The following is a 13544-nucleotide window of genomic DNA, read 5'->3' as shown; positions in this document are numbered from 1 at the left end:
CAGCAGCCCAGTAAGGACCTGGAGACCATTCTCAATGTCAGCAGGGCCACCTGCCGCCCCTAAACCCTATGCCCAGAATGTAGAGAACTGCTCTCCTTCTCCCCCTTATTCCATCTCCTCCTTCACCCCTTCATCACACATTGCTCCTGAGCGCTCCCAAATCCTCCTCCTTGTTACCAGACCCCCAATGGTTACAACAGCTCTATGTGCTCAGGGTTCTTATGCTCCTACCAGCAGCAATATCATTGAAGAGAGGCTGTGATGAGAGCCCATCCAACAGGAACGGAGGCTGCGATATCTGTGGGGCAGGGACCGGGGCTGGAGAAGCTAGAGAAAGCAGGTTAGAAGAAGGTAGAGTTTAGCTAGTAGGAAGTGTAGAGTGGCTTTTCCCAGCTCAAGGATTAGCTAGAAGGGGCATGCTATTTTTACAAACAAGAAACCCAACAAGGCCATCTCCTCTCCCCAAGGATGACCTCAATCTCAGCCATCACCAGCAAGGGGTCTCTCCTCTCAAGCCAGCAGGTCTCCAGGCAGAGAGAACCCCCTCTCCGCCCTCTTGATCCTCTCCTGCCAGGCTGAGAACCTGTCCCAGGACAGAGGAACACTCATCTCACTCCAACGCATTTCCCACCGTCTCCATATTAGCCTTGGACCAAGAGCAAGCAATGCCAATGAACCTCCCCCCCCCGCCAAAGGAATGGGGAATTTCCCTGCCTCCCCTGCAGAAGACCCTATCCCTGGAAAAAGGACATGGAAGAATGCCCCTCATACCCTGGCCCAGCTCCTCCTACCAGGCTGAGGGACCTGGACTACCCCTCAATAGCTGCGGCCTGGTCTCACCTGTTAGGTTGAGATCTCCCAGGAGGTCAAGGAGCTCCCCACCGGCAGAGGATGGCTTGCTTGTAGGGGCAGTTGGAATGACTGGGGTTATATCATTTCCTCCCAATAAGTCCAATAAGTCATTTGCCTAGTAAGAAAGCAATAAAACCCCCATTACCTACTCATCTCCCTGCTACCTTTGCTTTTACCTGTGACAAACGCCACTTGCTCTCAGATGAAAAGGTCCCTCTCTCAGTGATCTGCCTGTGAAGCTCTTACACTAGTCTCGGACTAATGCTGACAATTTGCGCTCAGCACCTTAAGCTATCTAGTTTCCAGGGGTCTCAGGAAGACAGCGGGAGGTACTGTGCCAAGGAGGGGAGGAGTTTCTGAATGCTGAGAGGCAGGTCACAACTCGTAGGTGGGATTTTACTCCATCCACCTCACCTGCTCCAGCCTGCACTACTGCTGTGGCACCTTCCCCTGATGCCAGTCCTTGACTCCCTTCTTTTGTTTGGGAATCAGCAGGGGGGAGACAGGTTGCATCAGGCAGTCAGACACAGGTCAGAGAAGCGGAGATGCCCTTGGCTTACTAGGGAGAGGGGAATAGTCTTCCAGCCCCTGGGTTTGACAGGACAGTGGGAGGGTTACACCAGTTGAAGAGAGCACCTTCCATTACCTGGCTGGTGGGCTGCAGCCCAGAGGGGGGAGGTTTGGTTTCCAGCACTGCTGGCTCTGTCTCTCCATTGGTCTGTACAATCTCAGTGGGGCCATTTGTGGTCACTTTTTCCATAACTGGCATTCTCTCAAGTAGGGCTGACCTGAAAGAAGCTGACATGGTTACACTCTGGGCCATCTACCCTGATCCCAGTCCAAAGTTCTTGAGATGGCAAGGATGATGTAAAGAGGGTGCCCGGCCTTTTGCTTTAGCTCTACGAGAAGAGTTGAATTCTGGGATCACACAACTGAGCTTGAGCTGATTAAAGACTGGGGCCACTCTCTCACCAGCATAAACCTGGTTATTGACAGGTATTTTCTTTATAGGCAATGCAGAGCCCTGCCCTGCACCTACAAGGAACAGGTCCCATTGCAGAGCTAGGATAGGGAAGCCCAAGACTCAGGGGGAGAAGACCTAAGCACACTGGGGCATGGGAGGGAGTGCTCACAGATGCCGCTGAGTTAGAGCAACTGACTGCGTTTTCCGGGCAGGAATGTTTATCCAGCACAAGGCATGGTGATGGAATGGGGAAGACAAGCACCCACGCAGCAAACTTACCCAGGTTCCAGTCTTTCAGGAGAGCTACTAGGTAACAGTCTGAACACAGAGAGATTGTGTGTGTAGAAGGGGTGGATGGGAGGTAATGGGAGGAAAGATGGGATGCAGGACATGCTACCAAAGTCAAAGAGATGGAAGATGAGAGCCACCCCTTGATACGAGCCTACCTAGTTGGGGGACGCCCCACGGACACTGCGCATGATGCTGAACAGACTATTACATTGCCTATGTGCCACTGAGGGCTAGAAAACGAAAAGTGTCACATTGCCAAGGAACCTGAGCCCCAGGACTGTGCATTCTCAGCCATTACTAAACTCTTCTGGAGTGAAAACCGTCAACCCTGGAACACTCCCGTGTAACGAAGGCCAATACACTCACCACCCCAGCTTTTCAAACCCTTTCTCACAAGGCTATACAATCAAAGTTCATGATCCTTTTTGCTCTAAGGCAAAGCTTCCTAAACTGTCTTCTGCAGTGCCTCTGCGTGCATTTGCAAGGAGCTGGGTGATCATCTGATGCTGGCTTCATCATGTTTCCAGCAGTTAAATTCCATTAGAAGAAGCTTTCCTCCTGTGACCTTATCATGAGAGCCGTTCCTGTAATTGCCACAGAGATGTTATGGCATCACCAATGGGAAGGGAGCTGGGGTCCATGAAATTGTGAGTGGAGGAAGCATGGACAAGACAAGCTATTAAAATGTAGCCCACAGAAGCCCAGCTCTAGGATGCCGAGGAACTGGTTCTGGAGGCGCTGGCCGACATATGGAACTGGCTGTCTCCCAGTGTTGTCACTGGAGTCCCATTATCTTTCCCTTGTACCCAAGTCTGGGGAGGAGGAGGAGGAGGATAGACCTTGTCTGGGTATTTCTTGTAGGATGGGGACTGCCTGATTATGGTCTAAAGAGATTCACACGGGAAGACTACATCAGACAGCACAGGGGCTCTAATCTAGCAGACAAAGGCATAACGAGCAGACAGCTGGAAGTTGAAGTCAGCAAAGTTCAAACTGGAAATAAGATGCACATTTTTAACAGTGAGGGTCATTAACCACTGAAAGCTTCCCAAGATGCATAGTGGGTTCTCCCGCACTTCATGTCCTTACACCAAGGCTGCCGTCTTTCTAGAAGACATGCTTCTAGCCCAAGGACAGGCTGTGGTCTTGATGCAGAATCACTGGGTGACGTTCTCTGGCCCATGTTATGCAGGTGGTCAGACTAGATCAAAATGGTCCCTTCTCACCTTAAATATTTCTTGTACTCACCTCATGTGATCATACTTCTTGAAAAGTGCATTGTACTCCACTGCCCTCTGCTGGAGCTCCACATCAATGCTGCTGCCATAGATGGACACAACCTTCTTAATGCGGCTGAGGGGCAAGAAACCAATAATGAAACCACTAAGCACTGAGCAAGGGCAGAGTGTTCCCCAGACATGAGCTCAGAATTCACCAGCAGGTGTCCATGTAACTGGCCTGTAACCCAATAGGGACAGTGTTGTTTCTAATTTACTACCTTGGTAACTATGCAGCCCGTGATTAGGGTCCTACCAAATTCACATCACAGACCATGAAATCTGGTCTCCCCCTATGAAATTTGGTCTTGTGTGCTTTTACCCATGGGCGGCGGGTATAATAGGCCTGGGGAGGCTCTGGCTCCCCTGGCACTGCTGCAGCTGTTGAACCACCGGGTGCAGGCTTTTGGGAGGAAGTTTTCAATTTATTGTCCCATGCAGGTTCCGGGGCAGCTGAGGAGGTGATACTTGCTATTCAGCTTCCCGAGTTCATCAGTAATCTCCCTGGAGTCCAGAGAGATTACTGATGAACTAAGGAAGCTGAGTAGCAAGTACTGCCTCCTCAGCTGCCCTGGAACCTGCATGGGGCATATCAAAAGCTTCTTCCGGACCAGAGCTGCTTTTCCCCAGGTGGTTTGGGGTCTGGGGAGGGGAGGCTCGGCATAGCTGCAGATGGCCCGGGACTCCACTGGGGGTGGATGTGGGTGTGTGTGGGTGTGTGCGCGCGCGCCAGCCCGGGAATCCTCCAGCCAGGGAGGGCAGGGGGTCTTGGGGCTTCAGATGCCAGGGAGGGGGGCATGTACCGTGGGCGAAAGGGGCAGAGCTGGGGCTAGCCTCCCCGAGGGGGGGTTCCACCCATTGCTCATGCATTTACCTTATACTATACAGATTTCATGGGGGAGACCAGTGTTTCTCACATTGGGGGGCCTGACCCAAAAGGGAGTTGCGGAGGGTCACAAGGTTATTTTAGGGGGTTGCAGTATTGCAACCCTTACTTCTGTGCTGCCTCAAGAGCTGGGTGGCTGGAGAACGCGGCTGTTGGCCAGGTGCCCAGCTCTGAAGGCAGCGCCCCGCCAGCAGCAGTGCAGAAATAAAGGTAGCAATACCATACCATGCCACCCTTTACTTCTGCGCTGCTGCCTTCAGAGCCGGGTGGCTGGAGAGTGACGGCTGCTGACTGAGGGCCCAGCTCTGCAGGGAGCAGCGCAGAAGTAAGGGTGGCAATACCATCCCATGCCATCCTTACTTCTGCGCTGGTGCTGGCGGTGGCCGGCCCGCAGCCGCCGCTCTCCAGCTGCCCAGCTCTGAAGGCAGCGCTGCTGCCAGCAGCAGCACAGAAGTAAGGGTAGCAGTACCACAACCCCCCCTACAATAACCTTGCGACCCCCTCACACCTCCTTTATGGGTCAGGACCCCTACGATTACAACACCGTGACATTTCAGATTTAAATAGCTGAAATCATGAAATTTATGATTTTTAAAATCCTATGGCTGTGAAATTGACCAAAACGGATGTGAATTTGGTAGGGCCCTACCCATGATGCTATGCTGTCTGACACTTTGCTGGAATACTACAGGGCGTATCAGATCCCCAGTACCAGCAGTGTGCCCAACAGTGCTAGACAAGTCACCTGCAAACAACATGGCTGCTCATTCCCTTTGAATTATGGACAGAGGGAATTCAAAAGGGAAACTATATACACCTCTACCCCAATATAACTCTGTCCTCGGGAGCCAAAAAATCTTACCGCGTTATATCGAACTTGCTTTGATCGGCCGGACCGCACAGCCCTGCCCCCCCGGAGCACTGCTTTACCGCGTTATATCCGAATTCGTGTTATATCTGGTCGTGTTATATCGGGGTAGAGATGTACATAAGTGAGGATTCACTTCCGCAACAGAATATTTCCAAGTGAACTCTCACAGTCTCCACACAGAGCACAGACCATAACAAACAGGGAGAGCATGACACATACAAACCCACACAACACTCTTCATACATGTATGTAAGGCACGATCACAGAGTTTAAGCAACAGGAAAACCCTTTATGGTACATGAAGGCAGAAGCTACATCACAGAAACCCTCCCTCTGGCCCCACTGCAGCTTGTGTCCTCCTGTCTGCCACATGCATGTTCTGTTGGCCTTCACCAGCACGCCCCCCCCATGCAGCGTGAGCACCCAAGGTAGACTCACTTGACAGTGCAGGTGAACCTCGTGGAAAGCTTCATGATGGCGGTGAGAGCGTAACCTCGTGTAACGGATGCAGACATGTTTGATATCAGGACACTTTCTAAAATATCGAGTACTTCCTCTTCCGTTACCTGAGCAAAGCAAGTGCAGCAGGGTTAGAAAAGAGATGGGCTCTGCTGCACAACCTCCTGGACACACTCCCAAACCATTGTTTCCCTCTGCTCCTTCATCACGGAGGAGGATATGGGCTGGCAGGTATATTTATGGGCAGTCCACCCCTTTGTTTGTGTTCATAGTGGGATTTTCCATTTCTGGGACAGGCATGCAGAGCACTGGATTGGCACTGAGAAATTCATTTAAAAATTAAAATCCATACATTTGATATATTTATAAATTGCATTTTCCCCATACACCAAGGAGAAGTCGCATTAGCAGTGTGATGCACAGCCCCTGCATGGCCAGAATTAGCCCCCAAACCCCTCCAACTCAACATCAATGCCAGGAGCTTCCCAGTGTTGACAATACACATGCCCCCAGTGCAGCTCCATCCTACAGCAGGGTGATTCCTCTCCGGCCCAGCAGCATCATGTCCACCAGTGCTAACCCTGGCAAGAGCATCCCCCCACTCCCACATGCCCAGCACCACACTACTCCAACCCCCGCCAGTACACTCAACTGCTCTACTTTCCCCCTTCCCAGAGCTGTACCTGAACTGGCTCCTCCTCTTCACACTGACCAGATATCAAGAGGTCTCCATATTCTCCCATACACCAAGAGGCCACCTGCACTAGGGGCTGCTGTCCGAAGAGAAGGTTAGACATGTCAGGGACAAACAGCTCTCTGCATGACAGACAAAGCCCAGGCTCAGTAGCATCCAATCCTGCCCATTATGAGCAGGCACAGCAGGCCTGGCCAGTGCACCAAGAGGCTTCCTGGGGGATGTTTGGTACGGTCCAAAGGGCAGTACGTATTACCAAGAGAACAGGTATAATTAGGACCACTCCTGTCCTCACTGGCCAGAGGACTGGCCCATAAGGGATTTTCAATGGACATTACCGAGCCTTTAGCTTCCTTTGGAAGCAGTCACTCATGCTGGCTCACTAACAGGAACACCAGGGGTCACTGCAAAACCTGGGCTGGACATCTACCTGGGAGTAGTCACCAAGGATGGCTTTGTAGAGTTTCTGTACAGTATAGGCATGCATCTCCATGCTATTTGTTATCAGCTGGATCAGGTTGGGGACAGCATCATCTCGAACATAACTTCCTGCCTGAAAGAGAAGTCATATTTCCAAGAAACATACAGGAGGCTTCTTTGGTTTCACTGTCACACCCTCTTCCAGCATACTCCATCCACCAGTGAAACTCAAGCCAGCTCAGAGCAGACTCAAAGGGTACTTTAAAGAATTTGCTAGGAGTTAAAAACTGCTTTGCAACATCCCGAAGAGATGCTCTATGGGTGTGTCTGCACTGCACACTCCTTACAGCAGCATGTAGAGTACATACACTGCACGACCCACTGGCATGGGTATAAGCAGCAGTGTAGACGGCAAGGCACTGCTTAGGCAAGTAGAGTAAAGACAAACCAGAAGCTTAGGGTACATACCCTACATGTCTCACTACACCCCCTAGCAGTGCCTCTCCTGCCAACATTGCTAAAAATAGTAACAGTGTCCCACTGCCTCCCCGCTGCTGAAGCGCTTCCCCAGTGCGGGAGCTACAGCAGCCCTTCCCACAGCCTCCCCCGTCAGAGCCTTTCCCCGCTGCATCCCCACGCCACAGCATTTCACTGCTGCATGTACCTACACTCCGCAGCGTGGACACAGCCTGCTTTTCACTGCAGTGCATAGTTACGCATACCTCACATGCCTCAGTGAGTGTTCAGGGCAGACATAGCCTATGGCTGATGGTGAACGCACACAGTCAGGTAACAGTAGGAGACAGTTATTATTTAGCTTCTCCCCCCACCCACCTATACAACAAACTACATCCTGATGATCCAGAAAAATCTACGCTGCAGAGGCCCTCTGATATCTCTGTCAAAATGAAGGCTATCACAGCACAAACTAAAAAGTAATCAAAGTACATGCTTCCCCACAGGAACCAGGAAGAAAATAAGTCATTGCCATCTGCATTACTCAGTAGATGAATGGCTAGGCAGGCACAAGCTAAGGCTGCTGCTTACCAGCAAAAATGTGCCAAATATACCACGGGTTTGTCCTGCCCACATCCTCCTATGTCTACTTCATCCACCTGTTGTGTCTTGGCAAATCCAGACTGAGAGCTCTTTGGAGGTAGTTACTGATTTTCTGTTATGCATCTGCATGGATTAGGACTCCATTTCTCCAGGGAGAAGCAGAGGATGGAATGAGCACAAGCACCAATGCCAAATGTTTATTTTGAATCCATACAAAAAGTTCTCTTTGAGATAGAAATTCTTTCACAGCATCACTCAGCACCAAGGTCTTTGATTCTCTTAGAGCTTACACGGATGTTCCTTTACTTGAGATCCCAGGCCCCTGGCTCTTTTGCCTTTTCCACATTAAGACAGCAGAAAAAGGAACAGATGCCTCCACAAAAGAAGCATCTCTCTGAGCCCTCAGACAGTCTGAAAGGATGATAGCACCACTGGCTTCTCCTCCTTGCATGGACCTCGGCACTCAAGATACAGACATGCAAGGTACCTTGGATTTCAGTTCCAAAGAACAGAGCAGAGAAGGCAGCAGTGTCACATTCTCTGGTGCCAAGAAAGGTTTCAACGAAGACATGCAGAAGTCGGCTCTATTTGTTCTCTTGCTCACAGCTGGAGTTCTGGTCTGATGAAGGACAGGCCAGGGGACTTGCTTGCTTATCTATCTTTACAGACCCTTTGTCTAGGGGCCAGGAACATGGAACAAAGAGCCAGGGAATAACCTCTCCCCACAACGCAGATGAGGCAGCAAACATGTCATTTGACTTTGGCATCTTGGAGGAAGGCGGTATACTGCTTGAATTGCATCTCTTGTCCAGTGGGCCTTGGCATCAAGAAAGCCAAAAAGCTGACCAAGGACAAAACTGTGCAAGAGCACAGAAACAAAGAGAAAATTACATGCAGCCTACTGACACCGACTAAGCTAACCCTTGGCATTAATAGTGAGCAGATCAAAGTTTGGCCAAACAGAAAACTAAGAGCTGCAGGCACAGACTGATGGGCCCCAACACACACAGCTAAAAGAGACCAGAAGGGACTGAGGCCGTTGAGTACATTTGGATGGCAGCTGAGGGGGTGCTTCCCAGCGCGAGTAGACAGATGCACTATCTCTGCTCAAGCTAGTTTGCGCACTAGAAACAGTCAGTGTGGACGCTGCAACGTGGGCGGTAGCTTGGGCTAGCCACCCGAGTACAACCCAGAGTCTGTACTTGGGTAACCAGCCCATGTCACCACCTTGCCACCACGTATTGTGCTAGCTATGTGACTGTCTTCCTGGGCTGGGAGGCATGCTACCAGCTGCAGTCCAGACATACCTCAGCAGGCCTAGGTCAGGGCACTGTGTGAGGGAGCTTGTGCAATCCCCATGGCAACTGTTTGCAAGAAGCTCCCCTCTTACTACCAAGCAGTTCTCAATGGAAGTCAGCCTTTGAATGGAAATCGAGTCTCAGTCTCAATAAAGGAAGCTACTCCTTTCCACACGAGGACATTCAGGACAGGAATCAAACTGGAGACCACAGCCCCAGTTTCTCAGGCGCTTTGTGAGAACACTGTTGTCTCAAATGTTAAATTATAGCACCCATTTGTCAGCTTCTCACACAAACTCCTCCATGCTTTCTTCCATGCTGCCCCGTACACATGGCATGTCCTCACTGACCTCATCTGCAAGGCCTTCCTCTAGTCCCACCTCAGCAGTGATTGTTATCAAGTGGTCAGTCAAATGATAATTAGGTCCAAAGGTAGCTGGGTTAGCTGGCCCTTTATGTATAATTAATTACATAAGAATGGCCGGAGTATCCATCTCGAAAAGCTGTATGTATTTGATTGTACCCCTCTCCTCTCACCCTTCATATGTCACTTGGCTTCTTGGGTTATGGTCTCTCCCCTAAAGAGCTTGTATTTCCATATTTTCTTGTACTGCCCGCAGTACAAAGCGGCCCTAACCCTTCCTGAAGCCCCTGGGTGCTACTGCCATTGAAGTAATTAAATATTAGGACATTAGTGGCTCCTTGCACATTCTCTTCTGAAATCTTGAAGAAAACAAAAATCAAAATCCTTTCCAATTCTCATTTCAGGGAACACCCTAACTAATTGTCCCAGGCTGCTTGTCACTAGCTCCTACACACACAGAGTGCTCTGTATTAGCATCCAAAGCCTGCAGTCAACACAACTACAGCGCAGAGTGGCTGATGGTTCTAAACTGATGCAGGACTAGCCACTGCACGAAGTCACAGAAAGCTGTTCATAGGTTCTCAGGATATGCACTACTTACCGTTGTTAGGACTCGCATTATTGTGTCTATGTGCCAGCGTTTGGAAGGGGCATATCTGAGAAGATAATGAAGAAAAAGCCAGAAGAGTGATTAGTTCTGACATTTACCACCAGTAGAAAATTGGGCAGGATTATGAAAGCTTCCTCTCCCCTCACCTCCTGATCCATCACTCACCAGGAGGCCATCTCACATTTGCTGGGAAATAGTATATGGATTCAGTTTTTCAATATGTGAGCATTAAATGACTAGCTTTACTGAGGAGTAAAGTGATACTCTGCAGTACAGGACAGTAGAGCTGGTCTTCCAATTATAAAGTCACAGTAGTAATGAGATCATCTTGTTTCACAATTTAATGGAAGAGAGACTGAACACGTCATCCATTCCACATAGCAGAAGGAGTCAGCACTCTGGATTTGTTTAACAATGTAATCAGTAATTAAGTGCCTACAAACAGTACCTCCCATAAAGCTATAAGCATTGGACCATGCCATTTCTCAAGGTATAACAACAGACCACACCAGGGCCAATTTGCAGAAGGGAGGGGAAGAAATGACCAACACAGTCCCCCAGCCTCATTGGTTCTGGCATGGCGGGGGGAGATACACAAATGCCCAGCCACACAGTTCCCAGGACCAGCAGGGGATTAATGTGAACTTTAATTGAGTCCTTACTTCTCTGCTGCAAGAAATATTCCAGAGGCACAATCTGCCTTGAACTCTGGCTCACAGGAATCCAGGAAATACAGAAGTTCCTTCATCATTCCACGGATGTTGTTCCCATTAACTAATGCAAAGCTCAGCTCCATTGCACGCCTGGAACAAGAGAGAGAGAGCTAATAAGCTATCACCATCAAATGACAAATACAGGCACAGGTTTCCTACCTGCCCAAATCCCTCCATTTCCTGCATTCTCATCTTTCAGTAAGGAAAGCAGCAGCAATCTTGATTAATGCTACTTTCCCATTCACCAGCAGATATTAAGCAGCCGAGAACAAAAACCAACTGAAAAGAGGGGAAAAGGGAAGTTCTCCAGCATTTTTATGGAAGCTTCTAACTATCCTAAAGAACAGAACACCTTTCAGCAGCAAGTGTCCATCTGAGAATTTCTGAACCTCCAGCTATTGGTCACTACCTTGCAGAATTAGTCTGACATAATAGTGAAAACAACCCTAAGTTGCAAGAGGCTACAATTGTATAAATGAAGGCCAGAAGGACACGATGATCATTAGTCTGACTGCCCACGTAGCACAGGACAGAAAACCTCACTTCATCAAATCCAAAGGGTCTGGCTGAGCCAGAAATCCAATCTGAAAGACTTCAAGGGATGGAGAATCCACCACATTCGCAGTAAGTTGTTTCACTAGTTAATCACTCTCACTGTTAAAAATGGGTGCCTTATTTCTAGTCTGAATTTGTTTAGCTTCAGTTTCGAACCACTGGGTCTCATTCTGTCTTTGTCTGCTAGATTAGGGAGCCCTCTACTATCACAAATCTCTTCCCCGTGTAAGTACTTGTACACAGTGATCAAGTCACCTCTTACCCTCCTCTTGCATACACTAAATAGATGGAACTCCTTTAGTCTCACTATAAAACAGATTTTCTAGACCACAAATCATTTGAGTAGTTCTTCTCTGAACGCCTTCCAGTTACTCAACAACCTTTTTGAACTGTGGACACGAGAACTGGACACGATTTTCCAGTTATGGTTTCATGAATGTTTTACACAGAGGTTAACACACCTTCTATTCAGTGTTCCTCTGTTTACAGGCCACAGCACTGCACTGAGAGCTCACATTCAGCTGGTTTCCATAATGACCCTTAAGTAATTTCCAGAGTCACTGCTTTCCAGGATACAGTCCCCCATACTGGAAGTGTGACCTAAACTCTTGGTTCCCAGATGTATTACCTTGTATTTGGCTGTATCAAAACGCACATTGTTCACTTGAGCCCAGCTCATTTTTTCCAAGCAATACATATTATACTATACTATATAACTGAGCTATCATTTACCATTCCACTAGTCGGTCATCTGCAATCCATCAGCAATGATTTTATTTTCTCTTTCAGATCATTAATAGAGATACTGAATATCACGAGGCCATAGACAGACTTCTTGAAGAGGAAACAGCATCACTTACAGTTATCTCTGAGATCACTGAGCCAGTTTTAAAATCCATTTAATATGTGCAACAATCATGTTGTTTCGTGCTCGTTTTTTAAAATCAGAATGTTGTGCAGGACTAAGTTACATGTCATCCTGAAGTCTACCTGTGTGATGCCAACAGTCACCTCTCTGCCAATCAAATCTGTATTCGCAAAAGATATTAAGTTTGTTTGTTGAGACCTATTTTCAGTAAAATCATATTGAATTATGTTGCCATCCTTTAGTTCTTCACCGATTATGCTCAATATCACCATTTTCTTGATTTTGTCTGGGACCAATGCGCAGGTAACCAGCCTGTTGTTACCGAAGTCACCCGCTGACCCTTTTTAAGTATTGGTACATTAACTTTTTTCCAATTACTTGGGATTTCCCCAGAAGTCCAAGATTTGTTAAATATCAATATCAATGGATCAGAGGGCTCCCCATCCAACTCTTGATACTCTTGAATGCAAGTTATCTGGTCCTGAAGATTTGAAACGGTTTAGCTTTAGCAGCTACCATTTAATATCTCCCTAGTTACTGTCAAAATATAAAGTATTTCTTTAACACTGTAAACTCTGACTATGTGATCTAGCTTCTTCCCTATATAAAAAAAATAAACACTTTTGCCTTTTCTACATCATTAACAATTTCACCATCCCTGACTAATAATGGACCTATACTATTGCTAGATTGCTTTTTTTCCTGATCTATTTTAAAATTTCTTTTTTATTGCCCTTAACCCTACTAGGCCATCGGGCGTTTCATGTTTAAATTTTAATCTTGTGTCATGCTGAAGCTTATCAATATAGCAGCAAGACAGGAAGTGCTTTGGTGCTTCCCAACCCCATACATCACAGCACTGAGCACAGGACACAGCTGCAGTTTCTTTGACCATATTCAGAGATTTATTTCCTTTATGGATCTCCCAAGCACTTGAGCTTATGTAGTGGGCCGATGACAAGCTGAAAGCAAGGGCCAAGCGCACTTTTACCTGCACTAAACTGACATACACTACAATATAGCTAAAGGAGACAAGGATGGGCCTCAATAGAGAGCCAATACCAAATGCACAAAAAAGCTATCATCCCCCTTGGCTTCCACACACATCTGCTTTTAGTGCTCCCAGGGTTTCTGTCACCAAGTCAGCTGATTGCCAGAATGACAGACGTGCGTTGTCAGCAGCTTGAGTGTCAGCATTGTGACAGGGCACTCTGCCGATGGATCACTCTAAGGCTTCATCCTCCAACTGCACAGACCAGAGTAGAAGCTTCTACAGGGCTCTAGCATACCACTGATTTCCGACCATGCTCCAGAGCATGACACTGTGACCTCCCACACACCAGATCCATCTCTAGCCTCTCCT

The 13544-nt window shown here is 48.2% G+C and overlaps 1 protein-coding gene and 1 non-coding gene across 4 annotated transcripts in view; both read right to left on the bottom strand.

Moving 5' to 3' along the window:
- The window catches only part of LOC112103869 (adaptor related protein complex 1 subunit gamma 1), a 101206-nt gene that overhangs the window by 13235 nt on the left and 74427 nt on the right, over window positions 1–13544 (bottom strand). For 2 of the 3 annotated variants that reach the window (XM_026663251.2, XM_026663253.2), the window contains 9 exons: window positions 10708–10848; window positions 10037–10091; window positions 6725–6847; window positions 6284–6373; window positions 5580–5707; window positions 3356–3460; window positions 1499–1640; window positions 841–967; window positions 232–327 (listed from right to left, as the gene is read on the bottom strand). In XM_026663251.2, the coding sequence (XP_026519036.1) occupies window positions 232–327; window positions 841–967; window positions 1499–1640; window positions 3356–3460; window positions 5580–5707; window positions 6284–6373; window positions 6725–6847; window positions 10037–10091; window positions 10708–10848 (1007 nt within the window). The remainder of the gene's footprint in view (window positions 1–231; window positions 328–840; window positions 968–1498; window positions 1641–3355; window positions 3461–5579; window positions 5708–6283; window positions 6374–6724; window positions 6848–10036; window positions 10092–10707; window positions 10849–13544) is intronic. The other variant, XM_026663252.2, reaches the window with a different exon arrangement.
- Window positions 13348–13434, bottom strand: LOC113409397. The gene has a single exon (XR_003370521.1). It is a non-coding gene; the product is annotated as a small nucleolar RNA SNORD71 (small nucleolar RNA).

The sequence above is a fragment of the Terrapene carolina genome, unplaced genomic scaffold (assembly GCF_002925995.2).
Source record: "Terrapene carolina triunguis isolate 2854851 unplaced genomic scaffold, T_m_triunguis-2.0 Scaffold32922, whole genome shotgun sequence".
NCBI lineage: Eukaryota > Metazoa > Chordata > Testudines > Emydidae > Terrapene > Terrapene triunguis.
This window is presented reverse-complemented; position numbering and strand designations above follow the sequence as displayed.